Source organism: Bison bison, unplaced genomic scaffold, assembly GCF_000754665.1.
Source record: "Bison bison bison isolate TAMUID 2011002044 unplaced genomic scaffold, Bison_UMD1.0 scf7180017864166, whole genome shotgun sequence".
NCBI lineage: Eukaryota > Metazoa > Chordata > Mammalia > Artiodactyla > Bovidae > Bison > Bison bison.
Window position 1 is genome coordinate 2,412,037 of NW_011494738.1, and position 15,219 is coordinate 2,427,255.

The 15,219-nt window shown below is 36.7% G+C and overlaps 1 protein-coding gene across 1 annotated transcript in view; it reads left to right on the top strand.

Moving 5' to 3' along the window:
• The window catches only part of PSME4 (proteasome (prosome, macropain) activator subunit 4), a 100,173-nt gene that overhangs the window by 12,658 nt on the left and 72,296 nt on the right, over positions 1–15,219 (top strand). The window contains exons 3-4 of the mRNA XM_010841697.1: positions 8,827–8,967; positions 10,332–10,448. Of these exons, the coding sequence (XP_010839999.1) occupies positions 8,827–8,967; positions 10,332–10,448 (258 nt within the window). The remainder of the gene's footprint in view (positions 1–8,826; positions 8,968–10,331; positions 10,449–15,219) is intronic.

A 15,219-nucleotide genomic window follows, 5' to 3' on the forward strand; every position in this document is an offset into this window, starting at 1 on the left:
TGCAGTGGTTCTCAAACATACTGAGACATCTGGGAAACTTACAAGAAAACAGCTGGTACCTGGAGCCCCATTCTAGCATAGTTAAATCAAAGACTGTCTTTCATGCCTGTTAATCAGTTATCTATCCCCATAGCCTTGTGAGGAAACCCAGGTTTCATACACATGCACTGAAGGTTAAATGACTTGCCCATGGGACTGACATAGAGCAGTTTGAATTCTTAGCAAACTTGTAAAACCATTTTGTTCATGCTTGCTTGGCTATTGTGTTGAAATACATAACTGTTCTCTCTATCCAGAGTTGATTATAATGTTGGGAGTTGCAAAGCAACTTAACATGGAAACGTAAGACATCCTCCCCTGTAGATGGCACCTTTGTTGCCTTCGTCCCAAGCAGCAGTCACTTGGAATTAAAATCCTTATTTGGCTGTTTGTGATAATCTATTCCTTTTCTTGATCCTCAGTTTGACTTTTTTGAAGGGGAAATAGAACAAGTAATGTTCTTTTGGCTGTGTCTTCTTTTTTTTTTAATTTATTTTTAATCACTTGACAATGTTGTATTGTTTTCTCTTGTACAACAATGTGAATCAACCATAAGTATATATTTATCCCCTCCCTCTCGAGCCTCCCTCCCACCCCACCAGCTGTGTCTTCTTGTCACAGAAGGTTGCTTTTCTTGCTACCTAGAGCTGTCTTTTGTGCCTCCTGCCACCTCTTTCCCCAACTGCTCAGATTATACTGAACTTTAGTTCCCTATTCAGAGTCATGACAGCTCTCTAATCTTTCAAGATTGGGTTCAGTAATCACTTATATATAATGAAACTTTTGGTTAAAAAAAACCACAAAATTCTAATGATAAACTGCATTTATGCCCCTCCTTCAGTATATTACTTAGTTTTCTGGTAAATGTCTCCTTACATCTGATTTTGAGTTTGACCTAAAGGAACAATTTGGGTCATACTGTACATGTCATTTGTTCTAGAAATGCTTTTTGAATAAACACATAATTGAGCGAAAAGAGGAGAGGTGGGTTTATGAGGAAACCTTTCATTTTATCTGTTCATTTACTGTTTCTAGCAGTGAGAAGCTATATCTACATTTTTAACATAATGTATTTCATGACTTAGTCATGGAATGAAGTCAAAGTAATTCTCCTTTAGATTTATCTGATAATTTTACCTTTTTAAATTTTTTCTATTCCGTGGCACCTTCGGAACAGCGGTTCCCTGGTGCTCAGACGGTAAAGAACCCACCTTCAGTGCAGGAAACCTGGGTTCGATCCCTGGGTTGGGAAGATCCCCTGGAGAAGGGAACAGCTACCCACTTCAGTATTCTGGCCTGGAGAATTCCGTGGACAGAGGAATCTGGCAGGCTGCAGTCCATAGGGTTGCAAAGAGTTGGACATGACTGAGCGACTTGTATTTAGGAACAGAAGAGAAAGACTGGAGCTGATATGGTGTAGAGATAGTATATACATTTATTTTTTTGGTAGAGGGAGGAGTTGAAGTTACTGTGTGAAATAAATTAATTTTGGAGTTGGTCAAGGATTTCATTGATCATCTCAGTTTTCCTGGCTATAAAATACTTGTCGTTTAGCCCTAGCTGTCAGGTATTAAAACACATTTTAAAAAATTCCTGTTGTCTACAATTTTTTTTTTTTTTTGCATTTGTGGGTGTCTCTTTAAAAAGTTTTTCTTGGAGTATAGTCGATTTACACTGTTGTGTTAGTTGTACAGCAAAGTAAGTTGTGCATATATTCACTCTTTTTTAGATTCTTTTCCCATATAGGCCATTATAGAGTATTGAGTAGAATTCCGTGTTATGCCTCACTTTTTATTCAAATATTTTACATTTTAGTAGTTTTTATTATGTTAAAATTAACTCTTGCACTTTTCTTTAGAGATATTTCTAATTAATCATTTGTTGGTATTATGAATGGAGCAGTATTCAACTATTGTTCTTTTTTATTTGGGAGCCATACAGGAAGCCTGCTGACTTTTACAAAAACAGTTCTGCAAATTTTCTTATGTAGTCTAAAAGCGGTTTTTTAGTTGATTGTTTCAGGGCTCCCTGGTGGCTCAGATGATAAAGAATCCCCTTGCCATGCAGGAGATGCAGATTCGATCCCTGGATTGGGAAGATCCCCTGGAGAAAGGGAATGGCAACCCACCCCTGTATTCTTGCCTGGAGAATTCCATGGACAGAGGAGCCTGGCAGGCTATAGTCCATGGAGTCCCAGAGAGCTGGACACGACTGAGCGACTAATACTTTCAGATGTTTTAGGTATAATTATAGCATTGAAGTCATACTATTCTGCCTTTCCTGAAACAATTATCATTATTTTTGTTTCCTAGTTTACTTTTTAATCTAGATTCAGAATAATGCTGATTGATAACAGTAAGAATAGTCATTATTGACTGAATATGATTTTAAAGGAAGTACCTCATGGAGGAGTCTACCTTAAGTCTGAAAGGGATTATTTAATTGACTCATATGCATGCCTTTAAATGATTTGGTTTCTTTTTGTTACACTTGGTTAATATTTTCTAATTTACATTTTATTGTAATCAGACTCAGGCCAATGTAATATCCACATGTTAGAATTAAGTAAGGTTTTGTTTGTAGTGTATTTTACAACCAGTGTTTAGAGGTGTTCCACAAAAAGATCGAAAAAAAGGCATAGTTTCTGTAAGTTTACAATTTTTATTTGTGTCTTTTAAAGTCAGCTTTATTAATTATATAATTCTAATTACATTTCCACTTCTGCTTTAGTGGAAGTCAGATTGAAGTGGTAAAGACACACTAATTGATTTTGTTGCTGTTCTTCAGCACATAAAGTTTAATTTTCTGTTTCAGGACTGTATAATAGTTGATATTGTATAATTGTATCAGGAGATGAGTAACCTCCGATGTTCTCTTTTTGTGATGTTAGTGGCCATCCTGCATCTGTTATAGATTGCAAAATGGTGATACCTTTTATTCTTTATGAACTTGAACATCTTTTGCAGTTAATTATTGTGATTTATGGGGCTTCCCTGGTGGCTCAGATGATAAAGCGTCCGCCCGCAATGCGGGAGGCCCCGGGTTCAATCCCTGGGTTGGGAAGATCCCTTGGAGAAGGAAATGGCAACCCACTCCAGTATTCTTGCCTGGAGAATCCCATGGACAGAGGACCCTGATAGGCTACAGTCCATGGGGTTGCAAAGAGTCAGACACGACTGAGCAACTTCACTTCATTTATTGTGATTTATGGTCTCACTTTTGGCTGATGAGAACAACTTGACTCCTATGCTCTTATTTATTTAAAAAATTGCTTTGGCTACTGTGCTGCTTGAAAAATCTTACTTCCCCCACCAGGAATTGAACTTGGACCACAGCAGTGAAAGCGCTGAATCCTAACCACTGGACCTCCAAGGAATCTCTCCTGTGCCCTTTTAAGTAGGAGTTGAGTAGTCTTTGATAAAGGGTCTTTTAATTAAGATAATAGTAGAAATGCAGAAATATTAATTACCTAGTTATAAGCATTGTACAGCAGAAGTTGATATGAAATATTTTTACATGTTAATTTTAATTATAATAGATAATGCCTGTTTCCTTTAAAACAGTTTGTATAAACAGAGGTATACAGAAGAACATGAGTCAGTATGATCATCAAGAAGTAATATTTTTAGTGTTTGTTTTATTTTTTAATCCTAATGCATGAATGTTTCTTTTTGTTTAGTTACATATTGTGAATGTTTTATATCATGATATTTTATATGATGTTGCATTTGACGTCTATAAAATTCTTTGAAAACAATTTTAAATGACTGCACTGTAGTCTAAAGGCACAAACCACAAATTTAACAAATTTATTTAACAAATGAATTTAACAAATCATTCCTTTATCAGACTTTTAGGTTTTTTCCCAAGAAATACTTATTATTGCAAATGTGCATTGAAAAGATTTTTGGTATTTTGACTTTGATATTCTGAATTTTTATTTAGGGCATATTGCTGGATGTGATTTTTTTTTTTTTAAATCATCCACACATGCTTTTAAGTACTTTTCAATGACAGTATTTAAATTCTGGCTTTTAAAATTTCAAGTTAAAGTTTCATTTTTTGTCTTTTAAGTAGGACTACCCAAAGTAAAGCACTTACTTGAGATTAAATTTCTTTGCCAAATGTCTTATATGTTTTATAATAACACAGTCTTAATGTTGCTTTAAAATGATGTTAATTTTACTTTTATTTGTGGATATATTTAGAACCTTAGAAACCAAGTGATTACCTTGAAGAAAAATAATTGATGAATGACAAAGCCTGTATTGAAAACCAATTATTTTTAGCCTCTAGTTAAGCTCTAATTCTTAGTTCATGTCAATAGTACTGTATAATCTTATACTTTTTACTTAAATTTTCTAGAAATATATAGTAAACTTATCTTCAGGATGTATAGTAGAAAACTGTGACAGCATTGCACATTTGATTATATAATGACTGTTCCTGGTATGCTGCTGTCTTTACTTGAGATGAAAACATAAAGCGTTTTACTAATAACACTATAAGGTTGTGAGGAGGAAGCAGTTGAAAAGTGCTTCTGTATTTTACTGTGTTTTCCTCCTGTGGGAGGATGGAACCTAATGACTTGTCACCTATATATTCTGGATAGTTTAAGAAAATATCCTATTTGAAAATTCAGTCATGACTGTTATTAAGGTTTTGAAGTATTTTGATAGAAATTTTTAGTCCTAAAATTTAATGTGCAAATTAATTGGGAAAAGGGAATGGACTATCTCTAAATACAATCTAAAGTAGAATTTTTGAATAAATATAAGGAAAAAACAACTAGAGTAGTTTTAAGTGAAGACTCTCAGTCTCCACTCTGAATAGTTTTTTAAATTTCCTTTTTCAAGAAAGAAAAAAGAAGCAACTTTATTGCATTTACCACTCCCGGTATTTTTGATGGACTAGTTTTGATGGGCTTCTCTGGTGGCTCAGATGGTAAAAAATCTGCCTGCAATGCAGGAGACTTGGGTTCTATCCCTGGATTGGGAGGATTCCCTGGAGAAAGGGAATGGCAACTCACTCCAGTATTCTTGCCTGGAGAATCCCATGGACAGAGGAGCCTGGCAGGGTACAGTCCATGGGGTTGCAAAGAGTCGGACACAACTGAGTGATTAACACATACACTTTTAAGATAGAGCCCAGGAATGTGTGTCTTAAACAGTCTAATGTCTAGTGAACATTTATGAGGTGATGTCAAGTTTTTCCAGAGTGGCTATAAAAAGTGGTTTTGTCCTATTCTCACCAAAACTGGGTATTGTGGGCTTTTTAATTTCAGCCAGTACGGTGGTGTGAAGTGGTACCCTATTGTAGTTTTAATTTGCATTTACTGATGAGTGATGATGTTGAGTGTCTTTTCATGTGCTCATCAAGTCGTCTGGATGTTGGCTTTCCAGAAGTGCCTACCTGAGTCTTTTGCCCATTTTTTTTTTTTTAATTAGTTTGTGCTATTTCTAATTGACTTGTAGGAGTTCTAATGCAGTTTGAGTGAATGCTTTATCAGGTAGGTATGTGTTCCAAATATCTGATTCCAAGTATCTTCGAAATGTCTTTCACTTTTCATGGTATTTAATTGTGAATAGAAGTTCCTGATTTTAATGAAGACCAGTTAACTTTCTTCTTTTAGTACTTCTGTGCTTTTCAGAAGTAGCATTCTTGGGCTGTGTTTTGATAAATTCTGAGACAGGAATTACTTTCTGGTTGGGAAGAACTATTTGCTGTTAACAGGGGAAATAAGTTTGTGAGTAATCCCCCTAAAGTTTTTGGTTTTGTTAGCAGTCCTAGCTCCTCTGAGGATTCCCCTGTTGGTCTCTTCATAGTATTGAATTTTGGAGTTTATGAATTTTATGTCCTTCATTTTTACACAATTTATATACTGCAGCAAAAGTGATGGGCTTGTAGGTAAATTATTTCAAAGGCTTAGAGCAGTGTTTCTCCAGTTTTTCCACAGAAATGTCTTAGCCACAGGGGAGAGTAAGTGCCTAACCACAAGGGCACTTGGAGCCCTGACAAGGCCTGAGGTAGCCACTGGGAACAAGAGATGTTTCTTTGCAAAATTCTGTTTTATCTTTAAGATATATACTGTTTCTTATGGATACGGTTTGTTTTCGTTTGAAAGTAGCATTTAGATGATTCTAGCTTTTACTCCTCAATTTAGAGTGAAATTGAGAGAGACTTCAGGAGTTTGTACCAGGCTTTTTCAGCAGTTTGAAGTACCTCTGGCAGCCCTGGGCTTAGGGTCTTTGTGTATTGTCTTCATTAGCCCAGTTACTTTCCCTGGCCTAGGTGCTTAAGAAACATTCACTGAAAGGTAAAACATCTCTGGTCTCATTGCTGCTCACCCTATACTGGTTAGATGTCTAGTACTAAGGTGAAATCATGGGATTATACCTTGGATGGACAGACAAGAGCTGAATAAATATGCAGCTGCCTGAGAAAATAAAGAGTGCTTTTACTGAACCAAGAATTTTGAGGATTTTCTAGAAAAAGAAAAACAGTTATTCTCACTTTAGAAATTAAAGGTGAGTTTAATTTGATCATAGTTAATGGGAAGTGCTAAAAATCATATAAGGAATATTAATGCTTTTTTCTTGATTTGTGTATTTGTCTGTAGAATGGTCTTCCTCAAAGGATTTTATGATTTTAGGCATCCAGTAATTTGTTCTAAGTTTAAGTTTGGTTTCTAAGTAGTTAGTCCTTAACTATGCCATGGTCATTCTTGCTTTTGGGGACACTTTTTCCTTCAGTTTGCTTATAGTTGACACTTTTGATTACATTGAGTCTCTAAAGTTAAAAAAAAGAATGAAAACGTACAATTTTGAGATTAAAAACTGTACTTTTTGTAGCAATTTAATTTTATTATAGTTATGAGTCTAGAAACAAATAGTACAAGTTAGATAACTTGCTGTATTGTTTTAGATTCTTAGTAAGCCTGCATCAAAGATTCTTGTGGTTAAAACAGTAAACTTTTATGTCTATACTCTTTTCTTCTGTTTTATTGTGCTTTGATGTGGTGTTTTAAATTAGTTTCAGTAAGTCCTTAAATAGGTTGTTATCTTGAATGAGCATTGTTTAATAAGGGAAAGGTCCAGAGGGATTCTTTTCAGGTTATTGTGACAAAAAGCCAGTTAAGACCATACAACAATAAAGCATCAGTGTTATAATTGGTCATTAGAATTTTTTTCCCCCGAACTTTAAACTTTTTATTTTGTATTGGGGTATAGCCAATCAACAGTGTTGTGGTTGTTTCAGGTGGACAGCAGAGGGACTCAGCCATGCATGTACACATACCCATTCTCCCCCAGACTCCACTCCCATCCAGGCTGGCACGTAACAGTGAGCACAGTGCCACGTGCTTATACAGCAGGTCCTTTGATTATCCATTTTGAATATAGCAGTGTGTTCATGACCTTCCCAAAGGCCCTGACTGTCCCTCCCCACAACCATAAGTTCATTTTTTTAAGTCTGTGAGTCTCTTCCTGTTTGTAAGTAAGTTCATTTGTATCAGTTTTTTTAAAAAATCCCAGATATAAGAGATGTCATATATGATTTCCCCTGTATTTGACTTACTTCACTCAGTGTGACACTCTCTAGGTCCACCATGTTGCTGCAGTAGCATTACTTCATCCTTTTTAATGGCTGAGGAATATTCCATTGTATATATGTGCCACATCTTCTTTATCCATTCCTCTGTTGATGAACATTTAAGTTACTTCCATGTCTTGGCTATTGTAAACAGTGCTGCAATGAACATTGGAGTGTGTGTATCTTTTCAGATCATGTTTTTCTCTGGATACATGCCCAGGAATGGGATTGCAGGTCATTAAAGGTTGATGAGAATTCAGTTATCATTAGAGGTTTCTTGTCAATAAAATACTTATTTGGTAATCTCTCAATTAAAATCCAGAGTAAATCTTTACTGCACAATGATGAATGGATACAAAATAACATCAAAGACATTTGAAATTAAAGTGTAGCAATACGTATTGTTTTTAATTGTGGCAAGCTCTTAAATTTACCCTCTTAACAATTTTTAAGTGTACTATGTTGGAGAAGGCAATGGCACCCCACTCCAGTACTCTTGCCTGGAAAATCCCCTGGATGGAGGAGCCTGGTGGGCTGCAGTCCATGGGGTCGCTAAGAGTCAGACACGACTGAGCGACTTCACTTTCACTTTTCACTTTCATGCATTGGAGAAGGAAATGGCAACCCATTCCAGTATTCTTGCCTGGGGAATCCCAGGGACGGGGGAGCCTGGTGGGTTCCCGTCTATGGGGTCACAGAGTTGGACACGACTGAAGCGACTTAGCAGCAGCAGCAGCATGTGGTATTGTTAAGTGTGTACATTGTTATGCCACAGATCTCTAGGACTTTTTCATCTTGTATGACTGAAACCCTGTTATCTCCCTGTCTCTGCCTTTCCAGCCCCTGGCAACCATCATTCTGTTTCTGTGAGTTTGATTACTTTAGATATTACATATAAGTGGTAATCATCCAGTATTTGACTTTTTTTGATGTCTTATTTCACTTAGCATAATGTCCTCAAGGTCCATCTATGTTTTAGCATGTGATGGCCTTCTTCTTAAAGGCTGAATAATATTCCTACACATATATATGTGTGTATGTATGTGTGTGTACATACACACCCATATTTTCTTTATCCATCTGTTGATGGACATTTACATTACTTCTGCACCTTGGGCATGTGACTAATGCCCCAGTGAACAAAAATGTGTCACCATGTATCTATTTTTAAAGTCTGTATCAATTTTTCTTTTCCAGATATATTCGACTTTATGGGAGAAAATTTAGCAAAGAAGATCATGTTCTTTTTATCAAGTTATTATATGAGCTGGTATCAATTCCAAAACTGGAAATCAGCATGATGCAGGGATTTGCCCGTCTCTTGATCAACTTGTTAAAGTAAGTCCATTTGTTGTAATTTCTGGTAAGATTTTTTTCTTTCTTCAAGATTTAAGGGAATGAGGAAAGCCAAGTGTTCTTTGGTAAGACCAAGTCCCAGGTTACCATTTTGGAGAAAGATTGTAGAAGACTTTATCATAAGTTTAAACTACATGTGTTAATTATTAACCTTTTAACTAAAATTCTTTTTCCTCCATGAAGCCTTCTCTTCTCTAGCACACACACTGAACTATATGTTGTCTGATTGTTTCATTTATACTAATTAGCTTCCCTTGTGTAAGTTGTAAGTTCCTTGCGAAGACAGGGATCATTTATTCTTTTCTTATCCTGGACACCAAGCACAATTCCAGAAACAGGGAGTACTCCATAGATAGTACGGGAAAGTATGAAATTCATCTACAGTAATGGTGGCACAAATTGTAATGCCTCTTTTTTCAATTATTAATTTATTTTAATTGGAGGCTAATTACTTTACAGTATTGTAGTGGTTTTTGCCATACATTGACATGAATCAGTCATGGGTGTCTATGTCCCTATAGGGTTCAGGTCCCCTATCCTGAACCCCGCTCTCGCGTCCCTCCCCATCCCACCCCTCAGGGTTGTCCCAGTGTCCCGACTTTGAGTGCCCTGTTTCATGCATCAAACTTGGACTGGTGATCTATTTCACATACGATAATATACATTTCAATGCTGTTATCTCAAATCATCCCACCCTTGCCTTCTGCCACAGAGTCCAAAAGTCTGTTCTTTGTATCTCTTTTGCTGTCTCACATATAGTGTCATTGTTACCATCTTTCTAAATTCCTTATATATGCGTTAATATACTGTATTGGTATTTTTCTTTCTGACTTACTTCACTCTGTATAATAGGCTGCAGTTTCATCCACCTCATTAGAGCTGATTCAAATGCATTCTTTTTAGTAGCTGAGTAATAGTCCACTGTGTATATGTACCACAGCTTTCTTATCCATTCATCTGCTGATGGACATCTAGGTTGCTTCCATGTCCTAGCTATGGTAAACAGTGCTGCAATGAACATTGGGGTACCCATGTCTCTTTCAGTTCTGGTTTTCTCAGTGTGTATGCCCAGCAGTGGGATTTCTGGGTCATATGGCAGGTCTATTTCCAGTTTTGTAAGGAATCTCCACACTGTTCTCCATAATGGCTGTGTAATGCCTCTTTTTATGTGGTGCCCTTTGAGGTTTGAGCAGCAGCAAAAGTCCTGTGCGTTGTTCTTCCTACTGACATGTTTTACCAGTGAATGGCTGAGGATGGGGGAAAGCAAAACCCACTGTGATGACAGCAGCATTTAACAACTGCCTGCCCTGTATAGTGTGTAATGTGCACACTCTTTCTTTAATTAGGAAAAAGGAACTTCTTTCAAGAGATGATTTGGAGTTACCTTGGCGACCACTTTATGACATGGTGGAAAGAATATTATATTCCAAGACAGAACACCTGGGATTAAATTGGTTTCCTAAGTAAGTATTTCCATTTAAAGTACTTTTGGGAGAGCACTTTTGGGGCTTGATACTAGTTGAGAAATGTTGGATTACTTGAGATAAGCAAGCAAATATACATTTTAATGTGCTCATTTCTATGTAACTTGACTCCTAAAACCATTTATTGCCCTCTTGAAATTAAAAGACGCTCCTTGGAAGAAGAGCTATGACAAACCTAGACAGCATATTAAAAAGCAGAGACATTACTTTGCCAACAAAGGTCCATCTAGTCAAAGCAGTGGTTTTTCCAGTAGTCATGTATGGACTGCTGGAGAATTGGACTATAAAGAAAGCTGAGTGCCGAAGAATTGATGCTTTTGAACTGTGGTGTTGGAGAAGAGTCATGAGAGTCCCTTGGACTGCAAGGAGATCCAACCAGTCCATCTTAAAGGACATCAGTCCTGAATATTCATTGGAAGGTCTGATGCTGAAGCTGAAACTCCAATACTTTGGCCACCTCATGTGAAGAACTGATTCATTGGAGAAGACTCTGATGTTGGGAAAGATTGAAGGCAGGAGGAGAAAGGAACGGCAGGATGAAATGGTTGGGTGGCATCACTGACTCAATGGACTTGAGTTTGAATAAGCTCTGGGAGTTGGTGATAGACAGGGAGGCCTGGTGTGCTGCAGTCCATGGGATTGCAAAGAGTTGGATACGACTGAGCCACTGAACTGAACTGAACTTATATCTGAAACTGCAGTTAAGAATTTCCCACCACTGTATTTCTTAACAACTAAAGTTCATCAGCGTACTGGCCAAAGAAAACGAGAGATTTTTGTTTGAAATCTAGTATTTTGTCACTAAAAGTAATGCACATTTGGCATTCTTCATAGTATATCCACGTGTGTTTTAATTCTTCAGCTAAAATGAATGCTTCAGAGAGGAGCTTTGCCTATTCCAGGGGGACCCACATCCCAGAGCACAAACACTTATAGTTAAAGAAGCATCAGTTTCAGAGCATGGTCAAATGTGCTCCTTGGTTTATATAATCTCCTAGTAATGTTTAGACATTCCAAGATTATAAATCTCTGGGTGTTTATGGCTTCTTGTGCATACATCTTGACTCTTCCAGATCTCTCATTTTGGTACGTTTTGTATTTTATTCAGAACCTTTACAGAGCGCAGTGTGATGATCTGTCCTGTTTTGAATAATAGTGATTTCAGACTTGACTGCACAGTGTCATTTATCCCTGTTAACAATTTGTCCGGTTGTGATCTACCCCTTAAATTTCTTAATCTTTGCATGTTTTACTTGAATTTGTAATTGAGGTTTATTTTTAGGAAATCTTTTCTTCAACTTTTAATAGCTATTTCCTTTTATTATCTAGAGTAGTTTGTTTTATATACATATGTACTCATTTCCTGAAGAACATCATTTTATATGCCTGTATTTTTCCTTTCTCTCTTTTATAAATTAAATCTTTAAACATTTACTTCTTTCTTTTTTCTCTCAGTCCTAGACATGTTTACATGCCTACCCAGGTCAGTGCATTTAATTATTAGGCTTCACTTAAGTCAGCAGTCTTAAGTGAATTTATTTGGAAAATGACGGCAAATGGCAGACTCTAAAAGATATTCATGTCATAGGTAAATAGTGAAATGATTTAATGAAAAGAGTAAATAAATATAGGTAATTGTGAACTTAGGCCCTAACTGTTTTTGGACAGTGGTCACAAATATAATGGTCAGAAGGCATTTATATCCTGAAGACTCCATGTGTTAAAACAAAGAAACCCATTTCAGTGATAAAAATGGCAAAACCTGTCATAAAACTAAATGGTAAAATGTCCAAATGTGTTTTTACTAATATTTATTATGAAAACTCAAAATTTAACATGAAGGATTACTTTTGAGTTTTATTTCTGCTGGAAGGAGCGTGGCACAGACTGGATTGACTAGACCTTAAAATACGAGCCCATTGAACTTTTGATTAGAATCACCATTTCATAGATTTCAGAAACCTTTAAACTGTGTTCAAATCAGTTATCTTTCTGAAATTTTCCTGGCTGATTTTTTGACTACCTCTGAAAGTGTTTGATAAATCATGTGGGAGAGAAAGCAATTCCTTCAGTAATTTCTCCTTTTTCAGTAGTTCTTTTACTTCTTTATAACCAAGTGTCATACCTCCTGTCCTGACAGGTGTAACATTCCAGAGGCAGCCACTGTCCTGACAGGTGTAACTTTCCAGAGGCAGCCACTTTTTTTTTTTTTCAAGTATTATATGGTTATTCATGAATACTTGTGGCTTTCCTCTCCAGCAATGCCACTGTTTTCCTGGAAATTTTGTTAAAGCTTATAACTGTTAGTGTTAGGTATTGTTTGTAGTTCTTCCCATTCATCTTGGTACTAATTACCAAGTTATTTCCTTAACTTCACATTATCCCTGTTGTTATGGAAACCTTCCTTAAAAGTTTCACCTTAACTGTTCTTGGTATTTTGAGGAGACATCGAGTCTTTGCCAAAATCTTTTGCTTTAAAGCCATGACTCTTGACTCAAATAGACTCAGCAACTCCTGTTGTATTCTATAGATAACTATTCCAAAGTGAAATTCATAAGTAACATGACCTTTCTACACTCAAAAATAAATATAAATTATGTTTTAACCAAAAAAGAAATAATGGGAAAAGAAATAAAGGGAAAGATATCCCAATTGAATGCAGAGTTCCAGAGACTAGGAAGGAGAAATAAGAAGGCCTTTTTAAATGAACAGTGCAGAGAAATAAAACAATAGAATGGGAAAGACTAGAGATATCTTCAAGAAACTTGGAGATATCAAGGGAACATTTCATACAAGGAAGGGCATGGTAAAGGAAAGAAAAGGTAAGGACCTAACAGAAACAGAAGAGATGAAGAAGAGGTGGCAAGAATACACAGAAGAACTATACAAAAAAGGTCAAAGACCCTAATAACCACCATGGTATGGTCAGTCACCTAGAGCCGAACATCCTGGAGTATAAAGTCAAGTGGACCTTAGAAAGCATCACTATGAACAATGCTAGTGAAGGTGATGGAATTCCAGTTGAGCCATTTAAAATCCTAAAAGATGATCCTGTTAAGGTGCTACACTCATTATGTCAGTAAATTTGGAAAACTTTTCAGTGTCCATAGGACTGGAAAAGGTCATTTTTCATTCCAAAGAAGGGCAGTGCCAAAAAATTGTCAAGCTACTCTACAGTTAGGCTCATTTCACATAGTAGCAGGGTTATGCTCAAATTCCTTCAAGTTAGGCTTTATCAGTATGTGAGCAAAGAGCTTTCAGATGTATAAGCTGGATTTAGAAAAGGCAGAGGAACTAGAGATCAAATTGCCAACATCTGTTGGATCATCGAAAAAGTGAGAGTTCCAGAAAAACATCTACTTCTGCTTCATTGACTATGCTAAATAAAGCCTTTGTGTGGATCACAACAAACTGGAAAATTCTTAAAGAGATGTGAATACCAGACCACCTTACCTGCTTCCTGTGAAACCTGTATGCAGGTCAAGAAGCAGCAGATAGAACTGGACATGGAATACTGACTGGTTCAAAATTGAGAGAAGGGTATGAAAAGGCTGTATATTGTCAACCTGCTTATTTAACTTATGTGCAGAATACATTGTGCCAAATGCCAGGCTGGATGAAGAACAAGCTGGAATCAAGATTGCTGGGAGAAATACCAGTAACCTCAGATATGCAGATGATACCACTCTAATGGCAGAAAGTGAAGAGCTAAAGAGCCTCTTGATGAAGGTGAAAGAGTAGAGTGAAAATGCTGGCTTGAATCTCAACATTCGAAAAATGAAGATCATGTCATCTGACCCTATCACTTCATGGCAAATAGAAGGGGAAAAAGTGGAGGCAGTGACAGACTTTATTTTCTTGGACTCCAAAATCACTGCAGATGGTGACTGCAGCCGTGAAATTAAAAGACGTGCTCCTTGGAAAGAAAGCTATGACAAACCTAGACAGCGTATTAAAAAGCAGAAACATTACTTTGCCGAAAAAGGTACATCTAGTCAAAGGTATGATTTTTCCAGTAGTTATGTACAGATGTGAGAGTTGGACCATAAAGAAGGCTGAGTGTCAAAAATTGGTGCTTTTGAATTGTAGTGCTGGAGAAGACTCTTGAGAATCCCTTGAACAGCAAAGATCAAACCAGTCAATTCTAAAGGAAATCAGTCCTGAATATTCTTTGGAAGGTCTGATGCTGAAGCTGAAGCTCCAATACTTTGGCTACCTGATGCAAAGAGCCGACTCATTGGAAAAGACCCTGATGGTGGGAAAGATTGAAAGCAAAAGAAGAGGGTGGCAGAGAATGAGATAGTTAAATAACATCACCGACTCAATGGACATGAATTTGAGCAAACTCTGGGAGATAGTGGAGGACAGAGGAGCCAATGTGCTACAGTCCATGGATTGCAAAGAGTCAAACACAGCTTAATAACTGAACAACAACAAAGTTTACATGAAGCAATCTGTATTTCAAACATGTATGCACTGTTACACTGTAAAACAGTATGGTATTCAGATTTTACATCTATTTATAATGAGTAAGTTTGAATTTATAAGTAAAAAAGGTCAAAACATTCTGTATCAGAAGTACAAGAAAAGGTAAGAGCAGTATTTTAGTGGACATTAAAATAAAATTTAGTACTAGGATACAAAATAACATCATACATCTGATGAGAGAGAGAGAAATAACTTTTAACTTCAGACTACTGCCTGGGAAAAAAGGAAGTAAGATACTCTGGCAGGTGAGCTGACCTTATTT